The sequence below is a fragment of the Melanerpes formicivorus genome, unplaced genomic scaffold (assembly GCF_026170545.1).
Source record: "Melanerpes formicivorus ecotype bairdi unplaced genomic scaffold, bMelFor1.0.p_v2 SCAF_107, whole genome shotgun sequence".
Lineage (NCBI taxonomy): Eukaryota > Metazoa > Chordata > Aves > Piciformes > Picidae > Melanerpes > Melanerpes formicivorus.
In genome coordinates this window covers 1073645-1087091 of record NW_027142459.1, presented here as the reverse complement: position 1 = coordinate 1087091, position 13447 = coordinate 1073645, and the positions used below count along the sequence as shown (strand labels likewise).

The 13447-nt window shown below is 46.6% G+C and overlaps 1 protein-coding gene across 3 annotated transcripts in view; it reads left to right on the top strand.

Annotated features, from left to right (window-relative positions):
* The window catches only part of LOC137455732 (Fanconi anemia group M protein-like), a 75592-nt gene that overhangs the window by 24488 nt on the left and 37657 nt on the right, over window positions 1-13447 (top strand). For 2 of the 3 annotated variants that reach the window (XM_068166802.1, XM_068166801.1), the window contains 6 exons: window positions 3593-3724; window positions 4871-5003; window positions 6624-6752; window positions 7151-7252; window positions 10062-10255; window positions 11491-11697. In XM_068166802.1, coding sequence (XP_068022903.1) covers window positions 3593-3724; window positions 4871-5003; window positions 6624-6752; window positions 7151-7252; window positions 10062-10255; window positions 11491-11697 — 897 coding nt within the window. The remainder of the gene's footprint in view (window positions 1-3592; window positions 3725-4870; window positions 5004-6623; window positions 6753-7150; window positions 7253-10061; window positions 10256-11490; window positions 11698-13447) is intronic. The other variant, XM_068166803.1, reaches the window with a different exon arrangement.

The window sequence follows — 13447 nt, the reverse complement described above, 5'->3', positions numbered from 1 at the left end:
TCAGCCTCTTCTTAAAGCTGCAGATGCCAGCTCATGTGCTGTTCAAGGTTCCAAGCATTAGAGATCTTCAAGAAGTTTGGGTTTTGTGTCTTCTCATTTTGTTCTCATGCTTTCCTAGCTGATCCATCTATCCATCATTTTATGAGTCATCTTTTTCCCTTTCATCTCTTCATTTTGAACACAAGTCTTATGAGGAGCAGCTGAGGGACCTCTGGTTGTTTAGACTGGAGAAGAGGAGACTGAGGGGAGACCTCATCAACCTCTATGCCTCCAACGCGTATGGAGCCAGTTGGGGGTTGGTCTCTTCTCATATGCAACAAGTCACAGGACAAGAGGAAATGGCCTCAAGTTGTGCCAGGGGAGGCTGAGGTTGGATATTAGGAAAAAAAATTTCACTGAAAGTGTTGTCAAGCCCTGAGTCAGACTGCCCAGGGAGGCGATGGAGTCACCATCCCTGGAGGCATTTAAAAGACATGTGGATGTGGTGCTGAGGGACATGGTGTAGTGGCAGTGGTTTAGCAGCAGTGGTGGGATAGTGAGCTCTAGGTGAGTGGTTAGGTGTGGTCATCTCAAATGCCTCTTCCAACCTCAACAGTTCTATGATTCCTCTTAGTCCTTTATTAGTAACACTCACTCCAATGATTACACTGGGATATATGGTTGGATTTCTGTCACCTTCACCCTATGTACACCTCCTAAAATCAGTTCTGATCAATACCTTATTAAAATGGTTTGTGCATGCTAACAAGGGGTTTGAAATTTTATTTATAGAATCCCAGGATGGATTGGGTTGAAGAGGACCTTAAAGATCATCTGGTTCCACCATCTAGGTTGCTCAAAGCCTCATCTGGCCTGTTTTTAAACACTTCCAGGGATGAGGCATCCACAACTTCTTTGGGCAAGCTGTTCCAGATTCAGAGCAATCTGAAACAGCCTTTATTCTTAGCTCATCAAAATCCAGTGTTTGGGGGTTGTGTTTATTTGCTACTTAAAATTTTGAGTCCATACTACATGAAAATTTCTCTTGCTGTAATGCCAAATGTCCTCACCACTGCCTCATACTTCAGTAATTGAGTAATTGACTTTAGGAGACAATGTGTAGAGGATCTTCCTCTTCCTATCCTGCATGAGTAATTCTGGCATGTTCTCACATAAAACAATCCCAACTCTTCTGTTCAAGACTCAGTTATGAGAATGAAGAGTTGCTTTTTAAAGGTAAGGCTCAGTGGTCTTAAAGGTCTCTTCCAACTGAAACAATTCTGTGATTGTATGAAATGAAAAGATTTAGAGGGTTGCTGCATTTGGGTTTGGGCCCCTCGCTTCAAGAAGGACATTGAGGTGCTGGAGCAGGTCCAGAGAAGGGCAATGAAGTTGCTGAAGCATCTGGAGAACAGGTCCAGTGAGGAGCAGCTGTTCAGCCCAGAGAAAGTGACTAAGGGGAGTCCTAGCTCTCTACAACTTCCCTGAAAGGAGGTTGGAGCCAGGTGGGAGTGGGTCTCTTTTCTCAGGGAATAAGTCAGGAGGATATAGCCTCAGATTGCACCAGGGGAGATTTAGGTTAGACATGAGGAACAATTTATTCCCCTTGAGGGTTGTGAAGCCCAGGGCAGTGGTGGAGTCCCCATTCCTTGAGGGGCGGTGAGAGACATGATTTAGTGGTGGACTTGGCAATGTTAAGTAGTGGTTGGTCTTGATGATCTTAAAAGTCCTTCCAACAAAACAAGTCTGATTCTATGACAAAGCTGTCAGTCTTTGGAGCTCAGTTTAGGCAGGAAGAGAAAGCTCTGAGTCCTAGTAAGCAATTATGTTAAATTAATTCTCTAGTTTGTAAACGGGTAACACAACACTTGCATGTTTTGGAAAGGTTGAGGAGCTTTTCCAGCAGCTTTATCTTTTAATTAAAAATCAAGGTATGGAGGGAAGATAAATGTGATCACCCTCAGCAGTGCTTGGGTCTGTATCTAAGTAGGTTATGTTTACTGTTCCTTATTAGCTCTGAAGCTCCAGCTGACTGGTTCCTGCTGTCTCCCATAATAGTCTTTCTTGGTTTGTTTTGCAGAAGATTGATTAAATCAGGCAGGGGTGTACACTGAGCGAGCAGGGACAACACAATTCTCTTACCTTTGACAAACTAGGTCAGCAGATGAGACCTCAAAGTCCGTGTCATGGAAATTTCTCGTTGCTGGAAGTATGTAAGACCTGGCTGGATGAGGCCTTGACCAGCCTGGTCTAGTGGTGAGGTGTCCCTACCCATGTCATGGAAGCTTTGAACTACATGATCCTGAACGTCCCTTCTACCCCAAACCATTCTGTGATTCTACGATGATTTGTTCTGCTGTAGCCTTCTTGCATCAGTTCATCTGAACTCTTCTGAAACTGGCTGGAAAGCCTGGGTGACACCACACAGTTATGAGTAGAATTGGGAACTACTGTCAAAGCAAGTCAAGACTGCCTTTGGAGGAGCTTGTTGTTGTGACCTGAGGTGGTCTTGGTGCCACCAGCCAAGTGGGCCAACAGATTCTCAGTAATTTTTGTGGAGCAAATCTGATTACTGTAATTACGGCAGAGTTTAGCGCTCATGCAAAACTAAGTCTGTGGAAGAAAAAAACCCTGGCCACCTAAGGCTGCAAAACAAGGAAAAACAGGATTAAGATGAATTAGTGCAGGTCAGTTCCCTTGTTTTGCCCATGTGGAAAGCAGGTACATGTGATAGAGAAAAACAAATTTTCTTTTTGGCTTCCCAAGGAAATGGGACACAGTGCAGTGCTGGGCCCAGAGCCTAGGCACATGTTGCTCTCTGCTCATGTTTCCTCACCTTCCACACAGCTTTCTAAACTGTTGGAAATTACCTGTGGTCATTTTGGCTTCTCAAAAATGAATACAAATTGTCCCGAGTCTGAAATCCCAGAATTCCAGCATGGTGCAGGTTGGAAGGGACCCCTGGAGATCATCCAGTTTAACCCCTCTGCTGAAGCAGGGACACCCACAGCACCTTGTCCAGGGTCACAATCTCCAGATGGGTTTGGAATCTCTCCAGAGAAGGAGACTCCACAACCTCTCTGGGCAGCCTGCTCCAGGGCTCCAGCACCCTCACAACAAACAAGTTTCTCCTCCTGTTCAGATGGAACCTTCTGGGTTTCAGTTTGTGGCCATCACCCCTTTTCCTGTCCCTGGACACTGCAGACAAGAATCTGGCCCCATCCTCTTTTTCACCACCCTTTAGCTCTTGCTGACCATTGAGAAGATCCCTTCTCAGGCAGCTCTTCTCCAGGCCCAAAAGCCCCAGGTCTCTCAGTCTTTCCTCTGGATTCTCTCCAGTAGTTTCCTGTCTCTCTTGAACTGGGGGGCCCAGCACTGCACCCAGGATTCCAGATGTGGCCTCCCTATGGCAGAGAACCTCACGGTGAGGCTGAGCACCAGGTTGTCCTTCAGTACAGCAACAAATTATTGAGAAATCAATACAGTTTGATGTGAAAAATGATACATTTGCAATAAAATAAAGGAGCTGCTTATGTTTTGAAGAGGAAACCACTTCAGAAAGCTGAATTCCAATCCCTTGACTTGTCTTGTACATTTTGTGTTTGGTTTGTAGGTGCTGGAGGGCTTCGCCGGACGCCTCATTAAAATAGGAGTTCTAGCAAGACGAGATGTTCCCAGCCTGACAAAGTACCAGATCATTCTAGCCCGAGATCAGTACAGGAAGAACCCTTCCTCTCAAAACCTGGTAAATCCTTCATTTCAGAGTGAATAAACAACAATCCCCCTAGCATGCGCATTTTCCTGACTCATTTTAAGTGAGATCTCCTTTCTAATGTTCCCTTTTTAGCCCTGGAATAAACTCAGCCTTCTTGTTCCCCAATTTTTGATGCTAATATAAGAAAGCTAAGGCAAAGATGAAGCCTTCACTTCATTTTAAGCTTAACAAAGCCTTATCTTTGGAAAGGGATTTTCCAGGCTCCCTTTTCCAGACTCTAGTTGTTTTGAGGACTTAGCTTGTAGTTACTGACTGCCAAGTTTACACTTTCCACCTCACAACTCCTTGCCTGCTCCTCATTCTCTGTCAATTGTCATTCACTCTTCCCATTTCGTAACCTTAAAGAATATTACCTAAAAAATGAGAGAAAAATAACCCTGTGTACCTTCTAAAAGAACATTGGGAAACAGCACTCACAGAAGATAAGCCAACGTTTCTGGCTTTAATTTTGTAGCCTGGTTCAGCGTGCCAGAAATGTCCTGTTTTGCCACATGATAGATGGCTCAGCTGCCAGATGTTGAATCTTGCTGCATCAGAAAGTAATGAGCTGATCTTGGAAGATAATTCAGGTGTTTGGAGATCCTTTTGGAAGTGGAAAAATAAATCACAGCATCTTGGGTTGGAAGGGACCTCAAAGATCATCTGGCCCAAGCTTTCCTGGGAAGAGTACAGATGGTTCAGCACTCTGTCCAGCTGAATCTTCAAGGTGTCCAATGCTGGGAACTGCACTACTTCCCATGGGAAATTATTCCAGTGGCTGATTGTCCTTGTGAAAAAAATTCCCTCCAGTGAAGCTTCTTTACAGTGAGAATGGTGAGACACTGGAACAAATTGCCAGGGAGGCTGTGGATGTCCCCACCCTGTCGGTGTTCAAGGCCAGGTAGGACTTTGAGCAACCTGCTCTTATGGGAGGTGTCCCTGACCATGACAGGGTTTTGGAACTAGGTGATTTTTAAGGTCTCTTCCAACCCAAACCATTCTGTGAATTAACTTGATTCCAGACTGCATTGCTAGACCTTAGTTTGTGCTTTGGCTCAGCTTCTCCAATGTCAGTCAGAGTTGCATTATGCCTCCTGATGGACTTCCTGCCCAGCTGAGCCTATTCTGTTTTCCCAGGGAATACACCAAGGTGTGATTGAGGGAGATTTTGCACTTTGTATCAGTTTGTATCATGGTTACGAGCTGCTGCTGCAGATGGGACTGCGGTCATTGTTTATCTACCTCTGTGGAATTATGGATGGATCAAAAGGTGAGATGCCTTCAGAAACATCTTTCCTTTCTGTCTCCACCACACCTTGTTTCATTTTCCTCATCTGCATAGCTTGTTCTGCACAAAAATGATATTTTCTTCCTCTTCATCCCTACGAGAAATGTGTTTCCATCATGTTAAAGGATTTAGGACAGCAAGTGTGGTTGTGTAGCAGCAGCTCTCAGAAGATTAAGATGCATGGAGAGCTTAGAGTAAATGGCATTAATATCTCTGGAGAGACAGGTGCTGGAATGATTTGGGTTGCAAAAGACCTTTAAGATCGTCCAGTCCAGCCATTCTCTAACTACCAAGGATGGTGCTAAAGCGTGTCCCTCGACACTGCATCTCTGCCTCTTCGAAACCCCTCCAGGGATGGGGAGTCAACCACCTCCCTGGGCACCCTGCTCCAGTTTTTGAGAACCCTTTCAGTGAAGAATTTTCTTCTAATGTTCAACCTAAACCTCCCTTGGTGTAACTTGAGGCCACTTCCTCTCATCCTATCATAATAAACATTGAACAATTTAGACTGAGAAATTGTAGAGCAGTTCCTTCCCCTACAGACAAACTGATGTGTTCTTGAGTTTGAAGCTGATGTATGCAACAGTTTTAGGGCTCTTTGCCAGCAGATGACAGGTTTAGACCCATCACATTAGAATTCTTATTCCAGCTGTGCAATATCTTCCATGCAGCAAACAAACCAGAAAGTTCATGTTGCCTTTCTTTGTTCTCACATTCTCAAAAGCACCAGTAAATGTTAGGTAGTGACCTGTTGGAAATGAGCTCTGGGGAGAAGGGCCTACTAGTGCTGGGAGTTGGTCTCTTCTCTCAAGCAACCAGCACCAGAACAAGAGGACACAGTCTTAAGCTGTGCCAGGGGAAGTTTAGGCTGGAGATGAGGAGAAAGTTCTTCGCAGAGAGAGTTGTTAGCCATTGGAATGTGCTGCCCAGGGAGGTGGTGGAGTCACCATCCCTCGAGGTGTTCAAGAGGGGATTGGACGTGGCACTTAGTGCCATGGTATAGCCATGTGGTCTGTGGTGACAGGTTGGACTTGATGATCTTTGAGGTCTCTTCCAACCTTGGTGATACTGTGATACAGTAGACAACAAGTTCCCCAGGAGCCAGCAATGTGCCCTTGTGGCCCAGAAGGCAAATGGTCTCCTGGGGTGCATGAAGACTTATGGCCAGCAGGTCAAGGGAGGTTCTCCTACCCCTCTACTCTGCCCTGGTGATGCCACAGGTGGAGGACTGGGTCCAGTTCTGGACTCCACAGTTCAAAAAAGATGGGGAACTACTGGAAAGAGTCCAATGGGGGCTTCAAAGATGCTGAGGGGCCTGGAGCATCTCTGTGAGAAGGAAAGGCTGAGAGCCCTGGGACTGTTGAGCTTGGAGAGGAGCAGCCTTAGAGGGGATCTGATCAATGCTCAGCTAGAGCTAAGGGGGTGAGGCATCTCCTACCTCTCTGGGCCAGGCTCTCACCACCCTCATGGTCAAATCTCCCTCTTTTTAGTTCAAACCATCACCTCTTGTCCTGTCACAAGCTAAAAAAGCTTCTGTTTGGATAGCGGGAATGACTTTTACTCCAGAGATGAAATACTGAAGTATTTCAACTTCTCACAAAGGTTTAACCCGTACGAAGAATGAGCTTGGTCGCAGCGAGGACTTCATGAAGCTCTATCAGCAGCTCACAGACATGTTTGCAGACACATCTCTGCCTTCAGGGGATGGAAGGGTTCACAGGGGTAAAACAGGTCAGTATTTCTTTCTTTCTTTTTCTTTCTTTCTGTATGTATGTATGTACGTACCTTCTCTCAGTGGCTTTAGCTGCCTTCAAGTTTCCTGTGTTTGAAGTTGTTAATTTGATTTCAAATGAACAATGACCGTAGAAATTCCAACCAAAAGATTGCAAACTAACTGTTACAGCCACGGTGTCTTACAGTGTGGCTGTAACAAAAGTAACACCACTTCTTCAAAACCTGATTTTTTTGTCTTCCATTTCAAATAATTAGTTACTGATTTGAGGTGACTGCAGTTAGAACTAGGGCCAGGAATTCGTGTGTCTTGACTCAGAACTATGAAGGGAAGAAAGGCAATTCCCTAAATGTTCTTCCTTGTTGTAGGTTTCCTTACCTCTTCATTTCCTTTTCAGTGTTTGAAAATAAAAAGGGATTTATCTACAGCCATCCAAAATTAAGGAAATTGGAAGAAATTGTAGTAGAGCACTTCAAATCCTGGAACAAGAAATGTTCTGGTAAGTAGCAAGAACTGAGAGATAAAATGTCTCAACAGCTGAACCTGTGGATGAAAAGAAATACCCAGCTGAATTATTTACAAATTTCTTCAAGTCTTTATTTTATTGTTCATAGGTTCATAAAATGATTTGGTTTGGAAGGGACCTTAAAGATTGTCTAGTTCCAACCCCTCCTGCCATGAGCAAGGATACCTTGCACTAGAGCAGATTGTTCAAGATCTCATCCAAACTGACCTGGAACACCTCCAGTGAGGGGGAATCCATGGCCTCCCTGGGCAGCCTCCATGTGTGCCTGTGCCTCTTCTCTATGGAAAGGTCCTCTTTAGAAGAACTAAACCATCATTTCTCTTTAAGAAAAAACATTCTGTAGGTTATCATTATTGATGTAGTAAGCACCAGCTTGTATCTCCTGAGGTTATCACAGACTGGTTTGGGTGGGAAGGGACCTTAAAAGGTCATCCAGTCCAACACTCCTGCAGTCAGCAGGGACATCTGCAACTGGAGCAGGTTCCTTAGAGACGCAAACAACATGACTTGGGATGGTTCCAGGGATGAGGCATCTACCACCTCTGTCTCTCACCATCCTCAATGTCAAACACTTCTCCCTTCTTTCCAGTCTGAATCTCCCTCTTTTAGTTCAAACCATCACCTCTTGTCCCGTCAGAACAGGCCCTGCTCAAAGTCTATCCTGAGCTTTCTGCTCACCACTTGAAGAACTGAATGGTCACCGGAGGGTCTCCCTGGAGCCTTCTCTTCTCTAGGCTGAACAACTCCAATTATCTCAGCCTGAAAAATTAAAAAACTCTAGGAGAATCTGTTCCATGATCTTCCCCAGATCCTTTTTTCTCTACCTTGTTTGAAACTGGGTGCAGTGTTTCACTTCTTTCAGTCACCAGAGGTTTCCCCTGCCTGCCAGGAATTTCAAACATCACAAAGAGTGACCTGGTGACTCCATCAGCCACTTCCCTCAGGACTCTGGGATGCATCTCACCAGGTTCTATAGACTTCATAGATTCACAGAATGGTTTGGGCTGGAAGGGACCTTAGAGATCATCTAATTCCAACCCCCTGCTACCATGGGCAGGGACACTTTGCACTAGACCAGGTTGTTCAAGGCCCCATCTAACTTGGCCTTGACGACCTCCAGGGAGGGAGCGTTGACAACCTTCCTGGGCAACCTCTTCCACCACCTTCACCACTTCTGTGTGTTCAAATTCCTTAGGTGGTCACCAAGCTGATCTTCACTTACAGAAAGAGGAGCTTACTTTCCTGGTCCTCATTTTGTGATCTAGCTTTGCATCTCCAACCCAATCACACCAAGCGGTAGGCAGGAATATTAAGACACTATAAATTTCTTTATTTGATTATTATTCACTGTGACACAGCCATCTGTGATGGGACCTTTCCAGTCATAGCCCAGAACCTGTATTTCCATCCTTAATCCCTCTTTCTTGGAGGTAGACTTTAAACTCAGACCTGGACAAGCAGCTACATGCTGAATTTTGGGGTTGGACTCTGCACACACCCTTGTCCTGATTTATTCCTCCTCCAGATAAGGATTTGCCATGAATCTGTCAATAAAACCTTGAGTACTTATTAAGATTCTGAGCTCCATCAGAAGGCTCTGAAATAAAAACCTAACCCATTCTGTGAGCAGTGGAGAACATGTTCAGCTTGTGTCAAGGTCTCATGCAAGAGGGATCTCTAGGGGATAAAAACAAACAGAAGCCAACAAACCTCCAGAACTTTATTTTGTTGAGTTCTGCAGTATTGAACTATTCTGAGTCATCGTTTGCTGCGTTCATGCCTAGCTGAACTAGATGATCAATCTAAAGTTCAAGCAAGTCCTTCTGCAAAGTATTGTCCTCAAAAAGCCCTACCTTTGAGACAGAGGATGACTAACCTAAGTCATAAGCTACCTCAGGAACAATACCAACTCTTCTCCATTGTCTGAGGACTTGTGCTAAATTGTCTGGGCAAACTCTGAACCATTTCTAACCAGCTGATCAACCAGGTTAGGTCTGAGCTTCCTGGCTGTGTAGCTATTGCCCCTGCTCTTACACAGAATCCCAGCATGGTAGGAGTTGGAAAGGACCTCTTGCCTGAGGGAACTGGGGTTGTTCACCCTGGGGAAAAGGAGGTTGAGGGCAGACATTCTGGCTCTCTACAACTCCCTGAAAAGAGGTTGGAGCCAGGTGCTTGGTTTCTTTGTCCGTGCAACAAGTGACAGGACAAGAGGAAGTGGTCTCAAATTGCCCCAGGGGAGGATTAGGTTGGACATTAGAAGAACCTTCTTCACTGAAGGGGTTCTCAAAGTCTGGAACAGGCTGGCCAGGGAGGTGGCTGAATCCCCATCTCTGAAGGTGTTTAAAAGATGCAGAGATGTGCTGAGGGCCATTGTTTAACATCAGCCTTGGTAGAGTTAGAGGATGGTTGGACTGGATGATCTTAAAGGTCTGTTCTGACTGAAATGATTCTGTGATCTAGTTTGGGTCACCCCAAGCAGCTTGCCTAGGATCACAAGGTCCAAGTAGGTCTTCAGAGAAGAGACTCCACACCATCCCTGGGCAGCCTGCTCAAGGGCTCTGAACCCTCAAAATCAAGAACTTCGTCCTCATGGGACCTTCTGGGTTCCAGTTTGTGCCCAGTGCCCCTTGTCCTGTCATTGGGCACCACTGACAAGAGAGTGAGCCCACTTAAGTGAGATGAGATCTATGAGTGTGAACCTTGCAGGGTGGACTTCTCCTTATCTTTTATTAGTAAGTAGTCAGTTGGTAATAAAAATGCTTTCTTGGCTCTTTCACATCAGATCAGGTGAGGACAGAAAGCACGTCTGTGGTTGCTGTGGATACCAGGGTGATGATCTTCTCCTCCTTTCGAGACAGTGTACAAGAGATTGCAGAAATGCTCTCCAGACTCAGTCCAGTCGTCAGAGTGATGACGTTTGTGGGCCACTCCACAGGGAAGAGCACAAAAGGCTTCACACAGAAGGAGCAACTTGAGGTAAAGAAAGATGTGGCTTAGGGAGGAGTGGTGATGGGCACCAGTTGTGAAAATAACCACAGGAGAGCTGAGAGACAACGACTGAACTTTGAAGTGTTTTCAGTAAACTCTTGCAGGTCAGGTGCTTGCACAGCATCCCAGCATGGTGGGGGTTAGAAGGGACCTCTGGATATCATCCAGTCCAACCCCCCTACTAAAGCAGGGTCACCCACAGCAGCTTGCCCAGGATCACAATGTCTAGCTGGGTTTGGAATCTCTCCAGTGATGTGGTGTTTGATCATGAGGTAATAGTTGACAAATTCATAGAGATTAAATTTTGTATTTTTAATATCAAAGAATCATAGAATTGTTTGGGCTGGAAAAGCCCCCTAAGATCATCAAGTCCAACCGTCAACCCAGCACCACCATGTCCCCACGTGCCATGTCCATATGTTTTGTGAACAGCTCCACAGATGGTGACTCCACCAACTCCCTGGGCAGCCTGTTCCAATGCCTGACCACTCTTGCAGGAAAGGAATTCTTCCCTGTGTCCAACCTAAAACTACCCGGGAACAATTTCAGGCTGTTTCCTGTCATTCTATCACCTGATATCAGGGAGAAGAAACTGACCCCCACCTGGCTCAAACCTCTTTTCAGGGAATTGTAAAGAGCCAGAAGGTCTCCTCTCAGCCTCATCTTCTCCAGGATGACCAACCCCAGTTCCCTCAGCTGCTCCTCACCAGACCTGTTCTCCAGACTCATCACCAGCTTCATTGCACTTTTCTAGACCTGCTCTAGCCTCTCAATGTCCATCTTGTAGTGATGGGCCCTAAACTGAAGCCAATACTGTGGCTTTAGCAATGCCCAGTACAGAGGGCAAATCACTTCCCTACAGAGGGCAAATCATTTCCCTACAGCCACGCTGTTGCTAGTCCAAGCAGGATGCTTGTGGCCTTCTTTGCCACCTGGGCACACACTGGTTCATATTCAGGTGCTGTAACCAACACCCCCAGGTCCTTTTCTGCTGGGCAGTTTCCAGCTACTCTGCCTCAAGCCTGGAGCATTCATGGGGTTGTTGTGACCCAAATGCAGGACCCAGTAATTGGCCTTGTTCAGCCTCACCCCATTGTCTTCAGCCCTTGGATCCAGGCTGGCCAGATACATGAATTTCCTCTGGCTCTGTCTCGAAAGCTGCCCAGTGTGTCTGAGGAGCCTGCTGGCTACCCTGCTCAGTCTGCCTTTAATCGTTTATTCAGGTGGTAAAACGCTTCCGGGAGGGTGGATATAACACCCTGGTCTCTACCTGTGTTGGAGAAGAAGGCTTGGACATTGGAGAAGTTGATCTCATCATCTGCTTTGATGCCCAGAAGAGCCCAATTCGCCTGGTGCAGAGGATGGGGCGGACGGGGCGCAGGCGGCAGGGCAGGATTGTCGTCATCCTGGCTGAGGGGCGTGAGGAACGAGTGAGTCTGGGGCTACTTCTGCCTGGGGAAGCAAAATGGCTTTCCTGGGCTATTCCTTCAACCTAGGTGCTGTGCAGTTAAAACCAGAGCATCCCTGAATGCCTGACCGTGTCTGAACTGTCCCTGCAGCACCTCTGCTGTGAGTTGGGGTTGTTCAGCCTGGAAAAGAGAAGGCTCCAGGTGGCCTTCAGGCTTCTGGTGGCTTTCCAGTAGCTGAAGGGGGCTATAAGAAAGCTGGGGAGGGACTGCTACAAGGGCTTGCAGCAGTAGAACAAGGGACAACGGTTTGAAACTAGAGCAGGGTAGATTTAGGTTGGACATTAGGAAGAAGTTTTTCACTGTGAGGATGGTGGAACACTTGAATGTGTTGTCCAGGGAGGTGGTAGAGGCCCTGTCCCTAAGGACATTTGGTTTTGATGGGGCTCTGAGCAGTCTTCCCTAATTGCAGATGTCTCTGCTGACTGCAGGGGCTCTGGACAAGATGTCTTTTAAAGGTCTTGATCAACCCAATTCATTCCATGATTCTTCCCCATGAGTCTGGTGAGGCACTGGAACAGGTTTCCCAGAGAAACCGTGGAGGCTCCAAGCTTGGAGATGTTCAAAGCCAGATTGGATAGGTCATTGAGAGGGCCAGTCCAGTAGGAGATGTCCCTGCCCATGGCAAGAGGTTGGAACTAGATGATCTTTAAGGTCCCTTGCAACTGAAATCATTCTAGGATTCTCTACCAAAGAGGAGCAGACAATAATCTGACAATAGCTGTGCCTTCTCAATGTGAAGAGCTCCCAGCCCTTTATCTTGATAACACTGCTTTGATACATGAGGCACAGGACCTGGGAGAGTATTTTGCCCAGGAGCAAGGTGTGGAAGAGCACAGCGATGTGTCTGTGAGAGCAGGAGAGCTGGAAGCTCCTGGCTCTGAGCTGCTGACGACACTGCGCTCAGAGTAGTGCTTAGTGGTAGCTGGCTTGCGTGTGAGGCCTGAAGAGATCAGCTTAAGGGGAAATCTACTTTTGCTAAATTCATGAACCTCAGCACTCAACTGAGAGCATAATTAATCGTCTCTGAGTGCAGGCTGCCCCTTGGGAAACTCATCTACTAGTGGAAAACTAAAGCCTGAGCTGTAAGCCAGGAGATCTGGTCTTCAGCTGTACCTGCTTACTGCTCAGAGTGATCACAGAATTATGGAGTGGTTTGGAAGGGCTCATGTTATCCACCCAGGGACATCTGTGACTAGAGCAGGTTGCCCAGAGCCACAAACGACCTAGCCTAGGATGGTTCCAGGCATGGGCATCTCCCACCTCTCTGGGCAGCCTGGGCCAGGGTCTCACCACCCGCAGTGTCAAACATTTCTCCCTTCTTTCCAGTCTCAGTCTCCCTCCTGTAGTTCAAACCATCACCTCTTGTCCTGTCACGACAAGCCTGTCTCTGTCTCTCTTCTCAGTCCCTTTAAGCACTGAAATGCCCAACTTCATCCCACAGCAGCTCCATTCCAAAGGCTGATCCAAGGAATCTGGCAGGGCAGGAGTTTGATGGGAGGAGGTGAGGCAGTCCCCACTGACACTACAGCTTTGCAGTTTCATCCTGCAGTCCCTCTTAGACTGAGAGGCATTTTTAGGGGGCACATCACTGTTCTGGCTGAAAATTGCTTTTGTTTTGCTGAGTTTGATTACTTAGACTTGGGGAAATCACAGGATCGTTTTGGCTGGAAAAGCCCTTTTAAGATCGTCAAGTCCAACCACTCTCTAACTC